The sequence below is a fragment of the Triturus cristatus genome, chromosome 3_1, assembly GCF_964204655.1.
Source record: "Triturus cristatus chromosome 3_1, aTriCri1.1, whole genome shotgun sequence".
Classification (NCBI taxonomy): Eukaryota; Metazoa; Chordata; class Amphibia; order Caudata; family Salamandridae; genus Triturus; species Triturus cristatus.
In genome coordinates this window covers 425449179-425464696 of record NC_140583.1, presented here as the reverse complement: position 1 = coordinate 425464696, position 15518 = coordinate 425449179, and the positions used below count along the sequence as shown (strand labels likewise).

Here is a 15518-nt window from a genome sequence, read left to right as displayed (position 1 = left end):
CCGAAGATGTTCGACGCCAAGAAAGGTCTCACCCCGCAAGACGGTGTCGACCCGAAAACAAATGTCAATGCACCGACAAATTCAAATGGGGCTGAAAACTGTGGCAGTACCTCACAAACATGAGGATCCGAAGCAATTCATCGACGCCAACACTGTAGACTTTCCATTTACAAGAGGAAAATAGTACCAGAGACACCAATGGAGCCATACAAGATTCCATTAAAGAGGAAAAAAGCCACGTCACCAATTCTGGTGGAACATATTAAATATTGTGCCCCAGAACCTCAGTCATTCTCACCAACACTCTGATATGGATGTTGGAGATACTGGTGATATGGAGGACACTTATCCTGTGGATGTTGGAGATACTGGTGATATGGAGGACACTTATCCTGTGGACACTGACCATGAAGATCAAACCCAACCTTGGGTGGACAATACTGGTGCAGGGGACAATACTGCTCCAGACACACAGGCATATGTGGTGAAAACATCTCCTACAGAGGATACTGCTGCTTTTAATGCATTAATTGAAAGAGCTGCTAACAATCATTACGTACAGCTCCACACTGATCCTATTGAAGACGACTTTCTAATGGATACATTCTCTACATCAGAAAGATCTGTTAAAACTCTGCCTATGCTAAAGGGGGTCCTCAAACAAGCCAATGACATTTTTAAGGAGACCACAAGGGCTAGGGTTCTCCACCCTCGGATTGAGAAGAAATATAGGCCAGCTCCTGTGGACCCTGCCTATATAAGAGAACAGTTGCCTTTGGACTCATTGGTGGTTTCCAATGCTCGGAAGAGAGCCAACTCACAGACAACGGGTGGTGCTCCTCCCCCCGACAGAGTCTAAGGTCTTGGAGACATCTGGGAAGAGGGTTGCTGCCCAGGCAGCTAACATCTGGAGAATTGCCAACACTCAGGCACTTCTGGCTCGATACGACAGGGCGCATTACGATACCCTAGAAACACTACTACAGCACCTCCCAGATCAGTATAAGGAAGGAGCAGAGTCACTTGTTCGAGAGGGGAAGCTTATTAGCAACGCTTCCATTAAGTGTGCTCTTGACGCAGCTGACACTGCAGCTAGGGCCATCAACACCAGCGTCAATCTCAGGATTCAAACCTGAAATACAAACCACTATCCTCAATCAACCTGTCAACCCTGACTCCCTCTTTGGCCCTGAGGTTGACACCACCTTGGAAAAACTCAAAGATACGGAGACTGCAAAGTCTATGGGGGCTCTGCAATCACAGCAGTTTAGGAGTTGGTCTTTTCGTCGCTCTAGCACCAGAGGACCATCTAAGAACCAGAACTCCCAACAGTCGCAGTACACTAAAGGAGGTACACAGACCACCTATAATAAAAATAATAGAGGTGGATACCGTGGAAACGACGTCAAGGGCAGAGGCCGTGGAAACGGCTCCAGGTCCTCTGCCACCAACAAACGGTGACTCCTTGTCAATGCCCCCGACCACGTAACACCTGTCGGGGGGAGACTCCAAAAGTTCCTGCCGGTCTGGGAATCCATCACTACAGACATGTGGGTGAGAGATATTATCCAGTACGGTTATTGTCTGGAGTTCACGTCCACTCCACCCAACATACCACCAAGACACCATCATATGTCCGCAGAGTACTTGCACTTATTCCAACAGGAAGTTCTCAGTCTGCTCCAAAAAGGAGCCATAGAACTTGTGCCTGCGAAAGACCATGGATCAGGGGTATACTCATTGTATTTCCTAATCCCCAAAATGATGGGTCTCTCAGACCCATACTGGATTTAAGACTTCTAAACCGGTATATTCTGTCAGAGCATTTCCACATGCTCACTCTGCAACAAGTACTGCCGTTGCTCAGTCAGGGAGACTTTCTCGCAACACTAGATCTCAAGGATGCGTATTTCCATATACCCATACACCCATCACACAGAAAATATCTCCGGTTCACTGTTCTAAATCAACATTACCAGTTCAAGGACCTCCCTTTCGGAGTAACAACGGCACCCAGAGTGTTCACCAAGTGCCTAGCGACAGTAGCGGCACACTTAAGGAGACAGCACATACATGTCTATCCGTATCTGGACGACTGGCTTATCCAGGGAAAGTCAGCCCAGCAGTGTGCCAACCACATGTCCCGCACTATTCACCTTCTTCACAGCCTGGGATTCTCACTGAATTATCCAAAGTCCCACCTTCAACCCTCCCACGTACAGCAGTACCTAGGCGCGACCATAAACACTCTGGCAGCCACGGCACAGCCCAATTCAGTGAGGATCAACAGCATGCAGTTGCTCATAAACAAGTTCAAACCTCAACACTCACTACAGGCACGAGTGTTTATGCAGTTGATAGGCATGATGGCCTCCTGCATATGCCTAGTCCCGCACGCGAGATTACATATGCGCCCGCTTCAGGAGTGCTTAGCACGTCAGTGGAATCAGGCCCACAGACAGTTAAAAGACCTAGTGTTGGTGAGCGGTCGGGCATACAACTCTCTGCATTGGTGGAATCCACAAAACCTTTGCAAGGGCCGACAGTTCCAGGAGCCTGTTCCACAAATCATACTGACGGTGGACGCGTCTCTCCAGGGATGGGGAGCTCATGTACTCCATTACACAGTGCAAGGGCTATGGACTACGCAACAGAGGAGGATGCACATCAACCTTTTGGAACTAATGGCAATCTTCCTTGCAATGAAAGCATTCAAAGTACACTTGTGCAAAACGGACAACATGACTGCCATGTACTACATACAGGAGCAGGGAGGAACACACTCGCCACAGTTGTCTCATCTAGCTCAGAGCATGTGGAAGTGGGCCATTCAGAGGAACATCTTCCTCATGGCAGAACACCTCCCAGGCAAGGACAACCAGATGGCAGACACAGCCACCAAATGCACGAGTGGGAGATACACCCATAGGTACTCCAGCCGTACTTCCAACGGTGGGGTCATCCAGAGATAGACCTATTCGCCACAAGGGAAAACGCACAATGCCGAAACTTTGCCGCCGGGTTCCCACATCCACAGTCGCAGGGCAATGCAATATGGATGATCTGGTCCGGCAGATTTGCGTACGCTTTTCCCCCCAGCACCATTGATACCGCTGGTGGCACGCAAACTCAAGCAACACTCGATGACGCTCATTCTGGTTGCTCCAACGTGGGCACGTCAGCCGTGGTACACCACGTTTCTGGAGTTCTCCGTGGTACCGCATCAAAGGCTACGGCTCACACCTACACTTTTAACGCAGAGCCATGGCGAAATTCAGCACCCAGATCCGCAACAGCTGAACCTAGCGATCTGGCTCCTGAGATCTTAGTTTGGCTACCTAAACTTGCCTCCAGACTGTATGAATATCATCAAGGAGGCAAGGAGACCCACTTCCAGAGCCTGCTATGCGGCCAAGTGGAAGAGATTTGTCATCTATTGTAAAAATAATGACATAAATCCACTGGATGCGTCAACTCAAAACATTATCTGTTATTTATTTCACTTATACAGATGCAATCTGGCATACAATTCCATCCGTATACATTTAACCGCACTAGCAGCTTACCTTCAGAACAGGCAGCACCTCTCACTGTTCAAAGTGCCTGCCATCAAAGCTTTCCTGGAGGGCCTCAAACGTGTTCCCCCCCCCCCCCCCCCCCCCCCCCCCCCCCCCCGTCACCAGTCTGGCACCTCATGGGACCACCTTTTGAACCTTTACACTCCTGTGAGATTCAATTTCTAACATGGAAAGTAGCTTTCCTAGTTGCCATTACTTCTCTGAGACGAGTTAGTGAACTTCAGGCACTAACCATCCAAGAGCCATTTATACAGGTTCATGCAAACAGGGTCGTACTACGCACCAACCCTACTTTCATGCCCAAGGTAGTTTCACAGTTCCATATAAACCAATCCATAGAACTACCAGTGTTTTATCCTGAGCAGAGAGAATGCTCCACACTCTTTATGTCAAACGAGCTCTCATGTACTATATTGATAGAACACAAGGTTTTAGACAGGCGAAACAACTATTTGTTGCCTTTTCTCCGCAGCACAAAGGCAACCTCATTTCCAAAGCAGGAATAGCTCGGTGGATTGTTAAGTGTATACAAATTTGCCATGAAAAAGCTAAGCGCACGCTAACAATTCCTCCAAGAGCCCACTCCACACGAAAGTTGGGGGCCTCCATGGCTTTCCTGGGAAACATTCCTTTAGAAGAGATATGTAGAGCAGCCACATGGTCCACTATACATACCTTTACCAAACACTACTGTGTAGATGTACACTCTCGACAGCAAGCAGCTGTAGGGCAGGTTGTTCTCAAAACTCTTTCAGACTGCTGCAGCTGGCACGGGTAGCCGCCGCTAATGGAGGGACTGCTATATAATCTATGCACAGATATGAATTCAGCAGCCCACATGCCTCGAACCGAATATGCTACTTACCAGTATGCATCTGTTCTTGGCATGTAGGGCTGCTGACATTTATATCGCCCACCCTCCTCCCCGGCGCCTGTAGCAGCTGTAGCATTCAGTAATTACTAGTTAGCATGGTCATCATTCACTGTAGTTCGAGGCATGTGGGCTGCTGAATTCATATCTGTGCATAGATCGCCGCCTAGTGTTGGGTCCGGATGTTTGCACGTTGTTGTCCTGGAAGAGTCTTCGAAGTATCCTTGGATAGGTGACTCCTCCCATGGACTACAGTGCGCATGGGCATCCTCTCCATCCTCAGATTGTTTTTTTCCGCCATTGGGTTCGGATGTGCTATCTTAGCTCAAGTTAGGAAAAACTTTTGTCGAGGCCACAAGGCCTTTAGTTCGCGTCGGTACTGTTTATCGATCGGGTTTCGATACTTTTTGTTAGTTTACTAACTTTCAGCACCGACTTTGTTCGCATTTGCCTGTCCATCGACTCTACTTCGACGATGGAATCCAGGACGCCATTCAAAAGGTGTCCGGTATGCAATGCGAAGTACCCACACATCGACGTCCATCCGGTGTGCAACAAATGCCTTTCGCCGGACCACGACGAATCGACATGTATGGCCTGTGCCCGGTTCCGTAAAAAAAAAAACACCGAGGTAGGAGACGACGAGGAGGCCTTAGGAGCCGAAGAGAGTAGCTCCGATGATGAGCGAACCCGGATCGGACGAGGCCGACGAGTCACTCTTCCACAGAGGTGAAGACGAAAGCTGCTCAGGTTCCTACGAAACCGAAACTGAAAGTGGCGCTAGTCGGATCGAGGCCTTCAACACCTTCGACGCCAGCGCACCGGGTCGGCACCGACCGCACCAAGAGAGACTTCGGTGCCGAACTCGAGACGGGCGACATGGGAGTCGACAAACGGAAGAAGGTCATCGGCGCCGACAAACCTGCCCGGTTACCGGCGTCGACGCCACCGACACCGAGGGCCGTCCCGCCTGCTACGCCTCGCAGCACTCCCTCGACGACACCAAAACCTCACGTGTCGAAGACGTCGACGGTGATCTCCGCACCTCGACTCGATGCGCCACGGGCGCAGAAGATATCTGCAGCCGCCTCGACGACCCTGGCGGGGGCCACGACCTCTAAGGCGCCCCGAGTACGGCCTGGCGCGATGCCAGGCTGCAGATCCAAGGACGCCCTCCAGGACCCGTCGGGTTCCGGTTCGGCTCCGGCGGTTTCGTCGGTGCCGACCAGCATTACCTTCGGCTTGCCTCCACCCACAATCCCGAAGGCGTTTCAACTCAGGACACAGGTCACCAAAACTGCGGTTACACCTGTCGAGCCGTCTCCGTCACACGTCATCGACGCCGACACTGGCAGGATGATTCTCCACGGCCGAAGGATAACTTCGGAACCGCCATTGGAGCCTTTCAGGATCCCGCTAAAGAGGAAGCTGCCTGTGGACTCAGAACCTCTCCTGTATGAACCCTTCTATTCACCCTACCAGGATCCACACCGGGCCTCCCCCACACGCTCCGACACGGATGCATTGGGGGACTACTTGGATGAACAAGTCCCCTACCATGTGGACACGGACCCTGATGACCAGCAGGACCCTGACCAAACTTGGGGCGACCCTGCAGACCCCAGTGCACCTCTTGATGCACAGGACACACAACTATATGGGCCAAAAACATCACCCACAGAGGATACTGCGGCGTTCAACGCTCTGATTGAACGTGCGGCAAACAACCATGATGTACAGCTTCACTCTGATATCATCGAAGATGACTTTCTAATGGACACCTTTGCATCCTCAGAAAGACATGTAAAGACTCTGCCAATGTTGAAGGGGGTCCTCAAGCCAGCCACTGACATTTTCAAGGAACCCACCAGGGCACGAGTGATAAACCCCAGGATCGATAAAAAATACAGATCAGCACCTGGGGATCCTACTTACATCAGAGGCCAATTACCACTCGACTCCATCGTTGTGGCGAATGCCCGCAAGAGGGCACACTCGCAGACAACGGGTGACGCTCCTCCCCCGGACAAAGAGTCCAAGGTGCTAGAGACCTCCGGCAAGCGAGTTGCCGCACAAGCTGCAAACATATGGCGCATAGCTAACACTCAAGCGCTCCTCGCTCGCTACGATAGAGCGCACTATGACACACTGGAGCAACTTCTTCAGCACCTCCCTGACCCCTACAAAGAAGGTGCAGAAATCCTTATCAGAGAGGGACAGCTACTCACAAATGCTGCCATTAAATGTGCACTAGACGCTGCAGACACGGCTGCCAGGGCCATCAACACTAGCGTCATCCTACGACGTCACGCCTGGCTACGTATCTCAGGATTCAAGCCTGAGGTACAAAACAATATACTTAATCAGCCCGTCAACCCCGACTTTTTGTTCGGACCTGAGGTTGACACCACCCTCGAGAAGATAAAAAAGGACACGGACACTGCAAAGTCCATGGGCGCCCTACAAACTCAGTCCTTTCGGAGCGGCTCCTTTCGTCGCCCCGGAAACAAGGGTGCAGGTAGAGGACAGGGGTCACAACAAACATATAACAAGGGTAATACGCAGACCACCTACGATAAGAACACCCGAGGTGGCTATCGTGGCTCCAGTACCAAGGGCAGAGGACGTGGCTACGGCAACACCAGGTCCTCCCCCAAGAACAAGCAGTGACGCCCTCTCCCTTCCTCCCGACCACATAACACCTGTCGGGGGAAGGCTACAACGGTTCCTGTCCACGTGGAACTCCATCACCACGGACAGGTGGGTCAAAGATATTATAAAACACGGTTACTGTCTGGAGTTAACTTCCACTCCACCCACAATACCACCAAGAAACCGTCCTATGTCCTCAGAGCACTTAACGCTCTTACAGCAAGAGGTAGAAAGTATGCTTCTAAAAGGCGCTATCGAGCTAGTACCCATCCACGAGCAGGGCACGGGGGTTTACTCCCTCTACTTCTTAATTCCAAAAAAGGACGGGTCGCTCAGGCCTATATTAGACCTGAGACCCCTGAACCAGTACATTCTTTCAGAGCACTTTCACATGCTCACTCTACAGCAAGTCCTTCCGCTTCTCAAGCAGGGAGACTTCCTAGCATCACTGGACCTCAAGGATGCGTACTTCCACATACCCATCCATCCCTCACACAAAAAATACCTCAGGTTTACTGTTCAGGTGCAGCACTATCAGTTCAAAGTCCTTCCCTTCGGCGTGACAACAGCGCCCAGGGTTTTCACGAAGTGCCTAGCTACGGTGGCAGCACACTTACGGAGGCAGCATATACACGTCTACCCCTACCTAGACGACTGGCTCGTTCAAGCGAAGTCGGCCCAGCAATGTGCAAGCCATATGTCCCGCACCATTCACCTTCTTCACAGTCTGGGATTCTCACTAAATTACCCAAAGTCCCATCTCCAGCCCGCACACGTACAACAGTACCTGGGCGCGACTATAGACACTCTGGCGGCCTCAGCTCAGCCAAGTTTAGTGAGGATCAACAGCATACAACTGCTGATCTCCAAGTTCAAACACAATCACTCGCTTCCAGCGCGAGTGTTTATGCAGTTGATAGGCATGATGGCCTCCTGCATCTTCATAGTCCCGCACGCGAGATTACATATGCGCCCACTTCAGGAGTGCCTAGCACGTCAGTGGAATCAGGCTCAAGGACAGTTGAAAGACCTAGTGTTGGTGAGCGGTCGGGCATACAACTCTCTGCATTGGTGGAATCCACAAAACCTTTGCAAGGGGCGACCGTTCCAAGAGCCTGTTCCACAAATAGTACTGACAGCGGACGCGTCTCTCCAGGGATGGGGAGCTCATGTACTACACTACACAGTGCAGGGACTATGGACGACACAACAGAAGAAGATGCACATCAACCTTCTGGAACTGATGGCAATCTTCCTGGCCATGAAGGCTTTCAAAGTACATCTGTGCAACAAGGTCGTGTTGATCCGGACGGACAACATGACCGCAATGTACTACATACAGAAACAGGGAGGGACACACTCTCCACAGTTGTCTCATCTGGCTCAGAGCATGTGGAAGTGGGCCATTCAGAGGAACATGTTCCTCATGGCAGAACACCTCCCCGGCAAGGACAACCAGATGGCGGATCTGCTCAGCAGACACAGCCACCAGATGCACGAGTGGGAGTTACACCCATCAGTACTCCAACCGTACTTCCAGCAGTGGGGTCACCCAGAGATAGACCTATTCGCGACAAGCGAAAACGCAAAATGCCAAAGCTTCGCCGCCAGATTCCCACATCCGCAGTCGCAGGGCAATGCGATATGGATGAACTGGTCCGGCAGATTTGCGTACGCTTTTCCCCCAGCACCGTTGATACCGCTGGTGGCTCGCAAACTCCGACAACACTCCCTGACACTCGTCCTAGTTGCTCCCACGTGGGCACGCCAGCCGTGGTACACCACCTTCCTCGAACTTTCCGTGGTACCGCATCAAAGGCTGCGGATCAAACCTGCGCATTTGACGCAGAACCATGGAGAGGTTCAGCACCCAGATCCGCAACAGCTGAACCTGGCGATCTGGCTCCTGAAGTCCTAGAGTTTGGCTATCTCAATCTGCCACCTGACTGCATGGACATCATCAAGGAGGCCAGGAGACCTACTACAAGAGCTTGCTATGCAGCCAAATGGAAAAGGTTCGTCATTTATTGCGGTAATAATGACATTAACCCGCTGGACGCATCCATCCACGACATCATATGTTACCTCTTACACCTATACCGATGCAATCTGGCGTACACCTCTATACGTGTCCATTTGACCGCAATATCAGCCTATCTGCAAACCAGGCAGCACCTCTCTCTATTCAGAGTGCCTGCCATCAAAGCATTCTTGGAAGGACTCAAACGAGTCATTCCACCTAGTCACCCACCGGCTCCAATGTGGAACCTCAACTTGGTCCTCACACGCCTGATGGGTCCACCCTTTGAACCTCTGCACTCATGCGAGATTCAATTCCTTACCTGGAAAGTAGCCTTCCTGGTAGCGATCACTTCCCTAAGAAGAGTTAGTGAACTCCAGGCACTAACCGTTCAAGAGCCATTTATTCAGGTTCACGCCAACAGGGTCGTACTACGTACCAACCCCAAATTCATGCCCAAAGTAATATCGCAGTTCCACATGAACCAGACTATTGAACTGCCCGTTTTCTTCCAAAACCCACAAACTGTTGCAGAGCGGGCATTACATACACTAGATGTACGGAGGGCCCTCATGTACTACATCGACAGGACTAAACCCTTCAGGAAGACAAAACAACTATTCGTTGCCTTTGCCCCACACCACAAAGGTAACGCCATCTCCAAAGCAGGGATAGCCAGATGGATAGTTAAGTGTATTCAAATCTGTTATCAAAAGGCAAAACGCACATTAACTATTCCACCACGAGCCCACTCAACACGCAAGTTGGGGGCTTCCATGGCCTTCCTAGGAAATATTCCCCTGCATGATATATGCAGAGCAGCCACATGGTCCACTACACACACATTTACAAAACACTATTGCGTAGATGTGCAGTCAAAACAGCAGGCAGCTGTAGGACAGGCTGTTCTCAAAACACTTTTTCAGACCGCTGCAGCTGGCACGGGTAGCCGCCGCCAATAGAGGGCACTGCTATGTATTCTATGCACAGATATGAATTCAGCAGCCCACATGCCTCGAACTGAATATGCTACTTACCAGTATGCATCTGTTCTTGGCATGTAGGGCTGCTGACATTCATATCGCCCTCCCTCCTCCCCGGCGCCTGTCGCAGCTGCAGCTCTCAGAATTATTGCAAGCATGGTCATCACTTTCTGTATCTACTCCATCACTGCCACAATGGCGAAAAACAATCTGAGGATGGAGAGGATGCCCATGCGCACTGTAGTCCATGGGAGGAGTCACCTATCCAAGGATACTTCGAAGACTCTTCCAGGACAACAACGTGCAAACATCCGGACCCAACACTAGGCGGCGATCTATGCACAGATATGAATGTCAGCAGCCCTACATGCCAAGAACAGATGCATACTGGTAAGTAGCATATTCATTACACTCCATCTATGCCACAATGGGCCACAATGGTGAAAAACAATCTGAGGATGGGGATGCCCATGCGCACTGTAGTCCAGGGGAGGAGCCACCTATCTCGTGATACTTCGACTCTTCCAGGACAACAATGTGCAATCATCCGGACCCAACACTAGGCGGCGATCTATGCACAGATATGAATGTCAGCAGCCCTACATGCCAAGAACAGATGCATACTGGTAAGTAGCATATTCGAATAATCTTCTGTGAAGGCGATAATGCAGCTCTATTAGAATTTTTTTGCCTAAGCTGTGGTAGACTGGGCGTACAATACCACAGACCACCATATGCGTGGATTCAGTTCTAATGCCAAGTGTAACAGAAGGTATACGAGGATCCCATGTCAGCAGGTTTCAGGGGTGAAGGAGTACGGGTAAAGCAGAGAACGTTTGCAAGTGTAGTCCCTAAGCTGTACCATCCGATACAAGTTCCCATGTCTAACTTAATCTGTTGTATGAACTTAAGTGAGAAGTATGCAAGAAACGCATTAAATGGCAGTAAGACTTATTCTTGTTCAAACATTTTGTGGACGTGCAATCTGTTGCCAATTGCAGCCCTGCAAGTTTTTACCTATTGTCCTGTTTTTTCTTAATGCAGAGTTTGAGTACAAAGTGTTTTGTTGTGCACTCTTTACATGATGGCCTGAGTGCTGCATGCCATTGCTTCGCTTTAGGCTTTCACCACTTTCTCCTCTGAAATGTCAGTTTTGACACTTTACTGCTGTCCTTTAATTTCTCCATTCTATGCTTGCTGCATGATTAGGGCTGCCCGATACCTCTCCGCCCCCAAATATGTCTGACCATATTCATTTTTCATGTGCGTCTGATGTATGTTGTCTTTTTATATTTGCAGGTGGTGGGATGGGTGCGATGAATAACATGGCAGTGGGCATGGGAATGGATCGCATGGGTTCCAATTTTGATCGAATGGGAGCTGGCCTAGACATGGATCGAGGATTTGGCGGATTTAATGCTAATCAGATGGGAAGTGGAAAAAGGGATCGAGCTTTCACAAAGGGATGCCAAATATTTGTGCGAAATGTAAGTGGTGTTAATTTAAACTTGAAAATTTGTTTTATATTTAGTATACATGGTTCATTACGTATTCTTTCTGTTCTAGCTTCCCTTTGATTTGACGTGGCCTAAACTGAAGGAAAAATTCAATCAGTGTGGTGAGTGAGCTCAGTTTGGTTGTGGCTTCTTATGTCAGTTCTTCATTGGGCGAGCCATGCAACAACTGGAGTTTAACTTTGTTAGTGAACGGTAGTGTTTATTTAAAATAACGCTACTTTATGACTGAGAAAATGACTGGCTGGCTGAAGTTCTAGAGTAGGCCATCTTTAAAGGAGAGATTAGTTACTTATCTTGAGGTAGTTTTTCCTCATTCGGATCTCTAAATTGTAAGTTTGCTATCTTCAGTTGGAAGTAACATTTGATTTTGAGATGTTAAATTTATCAGTGGCCTGTTCAGAAGGATTTGTACTTCTGCTCAATTTATGATGGTGGTGTCTGGAAAAACCGGGGCACGTTGGTCCTGGATTGTTTGGGTAACCTTGCGGAAAGCCTTTCACTTGCACCTGACCAGCGAAGAAATCATCAGCTTTTTGTAACTACTTGTAAATCTGAGTAGTTTCGGGAGTTACTAAAGGTATATGTATATCTAGAGACCTAGATCCACCGTGGTGGATCCGAGAACCTGGCCCACTAGGCCTGGTGGCGGAACCTGCCTTGGGGGTCTAAATGTTATATTTTTAGTTCGATCCCTGGGCCAGCGCACAAGCACTGCTTGGGGTAGATCTGTGGTGGCAGAGTATGGGGGAGAAGCCACGCCCAATCCCAGTCTACTTTTTCATCGGCTTGTGCCATTGTCCTTTCTGAATGCTGCCTTCCAATTGGTTTATAGGCTTAGTCCTTCCTTATGACGACCATGTCGTCATTTGTATCCTTCCATGGCTACTAGCCCCTTAACTTCGGTTGTTGCATGAGCAATATTTTCTTCCTTTCCACCCCCTCCCGCTGTCAGTGACTTCTATCCCCCACTCCCATTACTCGTGCCCTCTAAGCCCCCCCCCCGACACCCGCACTCCCGTGCAAAAGGTCTAGCGTAAATGCGAGTCCTGTTGCATTGCAAATGCTTGTTTCAATGGGCGTGGTGTAGTACGACATGCCAATCCTTCAGAAACTGGAAGAATGTCTGCAAGCATCAGCCTTAACTCCCACCTCCCAACGTCTGTTGAAGCTCTGATAGCCTCTACTGTACTTCTGCCTTCAAGGAAATTCAACGAGTGACAGTGGAACCAATGGGCAAACTGTTCCCATTTGTTTAACAACCTAAGCGGGCATCACTAAACTGTCTTTAGGACCTGCCCATAAACACATGGCCCATATGTTACGGAATAAACTGCCTGCACTTGCTTCACTTGAAAAGGCCGTTCTTTACTCCGGGAGTGATGGCCCAGCCAATTGTGAGCCGGTATCCTGTCAGTTGAATCTTCTCCTCTAGCTCACAAAAGTGAGTGTGCTAACTTGGGGTAGGAAGAAATAAATGCTTGTGTTTACTCACACCCTGAGCTCTACGTGCTGCAGAGTAGGAGAGCTCCAGTACCTTGGGAGTTGGTAATAAGCCCGCAGCAGTTTGTTAGCTTCCAAAGCGTGGCGGCAGTGTGATGGTTTCAGGGTCAAGATTAGGACAAGGAGTTTATCTAGGGAAAATGACACACAGACTGACCTAAAATCGTCTGTACCTAAATGCAGTTTCTGCTGCCAGGCTGCAGGCTGTGCAACCCGCTTAAAAACGATCATATTAGCAACAAACAAAATAGCACAGCCCTTTTAATATTTCGAGGCTCTGAATGTGTCCGTTCCATCTGTAATGCAACTGGTTCTCATGTAAAGTGCTCTGATACCTTTGGGTCGAGTTCGCGCTATTTTAAACTGCAAAAAAGTCTCTGAACGGATCCGAAGTAACTCGCATAGATTAGCATATCTGCCCACTCACATGGTGGGTAATGTGACTTTGGCTCCCTACGCACAGCTCCTAAGCCGAATCACACTTTAGTAGTTGTCACTGGAGCAACATTACAGGCCCCAAAAGGAGTGGGCGCAGTGTAATAAAAATTCTGCAAGGAGTGCTACTAGCTGTAAAATGTCAATCCTACATGAAAGTATCAAATTGTAGTGATTACGCATGATAAAACCAGCAGGATGCCTTGGAGATTTGATTGCCCGCCTCAAATATGCGGTGATCTGCAGTTTGCACGTTAGAACTCCAAAGTTGTTGTAGCCTTCCTTCCTTCTGGCGATAGGGAAAATGATACCACTATATTCTGTCTTATTTGACACTTGCTATTTGCAGTGCTTAGTAGCTCTGTGAGAAACGCGTGGTAACAGGACATTTACAAGTGCTCTAGTTAAAGTTATTAAAAGCATCCACATGCAGCAAAAGTGCAAACTGGTGCTCCACTACAACTTTCCATGGTGTCAAGTTGTATTCTTTTTTAGCGTTCCTTGCGCCCTGTTTTTTAATTTTATTTATGTAAAATGCAGAAAAACTAAATTGCTGGAACTATATAGACAAACTGGTTTATTCTAACAACGTTCCATTCCTGTGCTAATGGTAAGCATTCCCAGAAGCAGGCATGCATTAAATCACATTTTTATACACCCAACCCACTGGACAAACATCTGTGCACTAGCTCATAGTCCCCTCACAAGCATACCAAATGTCAGCTGTTCCACTACCACACAATCTGGCCATCACTGTCTGGTAGAGATCCATTGTCCTTTACAATACCAATAGCTTAAACTCGCGTAAAAGCGAGACCTATTGCTTTGCAAATGCTTGTTTATCTTGCCTCTTATTTGTGGAGAGTCCAGATCCACAGCAGTGGTAACGGTTGCAAATTTCACGTAGATTATGGACTGTTCTCCTTTGACCCAAAGTGCTTGTTCACTGTGACTGCAGAGGGGATGCCCTTCGTGCTAATATCTAATATGGGTTAATTTAAAAATTCTCATCAGATCTGCCTTTCCAGGACCGCAAGCAAAACTATCATCCACCGTTACTCAGTTTTACCAGTGTTGTGTGGAGGTGAAATGCTGTTGACGTTTACAGAAGAATGTCTAATCTAAAAATGCTGTCTACACATGAATGGAGGACGCAAAAAATGCTGGCTCCAATCCACAGCACCTTTCTTACATGGGTGCACATGCTGTTTGATAGCATTTGCATGCTTTTGTGTATCACTAAGTTATATTTTGAATTGTTTGGTCTTTTTTTGATCCTTGTTCTTTGACTTTCAGGTCATGTGATGTTTGCAGAAATAAAAATGGAGAATGGAAAATCCAAAGGTTGTGGAACAGTCAGATTTGATTCACCAGAAACAGCTGACAAGGCATGTAGGATAATGAACGGCATAAAGATCAATGGTAGAGAGATTGATGTGCGCATGGATCGGAATGCATAATCATCAATTTAATTTCTAAGAACATTCCTATTTGTTTAGCATTTTTCCTAGTAAATCATTTTAGTAAGTGTATGCTTTGAGCTGTAACTCAAGTCCCACCAGCCTCAACAGTATATAGTTTTATATACTGTAATTTGTTAATCTTACTAAGTTTGGTTTTTAAGACGGCGTCCCTGTGGTCATTCAGTTTATATGAATGGATATACTGTTTTTAATAAAAGTCATTTCTCACTGTTAAGTGTCAGTTTAATTTAAATACTTTCTGTTTACAAAACTCTTAATTTTTCGGGAGACCTCTTGACAAAGGTACTTCGGCTGTATATTGAAGTATACAAACTAATTGCAGTGAAATCCTTTAAGGAGCAAAAAGTATTTCCTATCTGGCATAAATCAATTTTTGATAATAGAGATCTCTGCCATAAGTCCAGAGAGCTCCAGAGCTATAGATCACACTGAGTAAGACTTGGGAATTTATGGCGTAGTTTGCCTTGAAAGGTGGCAG

The 15518-nt window shown here is 48.2% G+C and overlaps 1 protein-coding gene across 1 annotated transcript in view; it reads left to right on the top strand.

The window, feature by feature from the left end:
* Positions 1-15254, top strand: part of MYEF2 (myelin expression factor 2) — a 32246-nt gene extending 16992 nt beyond the window's left edge. Inside the window, exons 16-18 of the mRNA XM_085644205.1 lie at positions 11404-11591; positions 11671-11722; positions 14853-15254. Of these exons, the coding sequence (XP_085500331.1) occupies positions 11404-11591; positions 11671-11722; positions 14853-15016 (404 nt within the window). The 3' untranslated portion in view covers positions 15017-15254. The remainder of the gene's footprint in view (positions 1-11403; positions 11592-11670; positions 11723-14852) is intronic.
* The last annotated feature ends 264 nt before the right edge of the window (positions 15255-15518 follow it).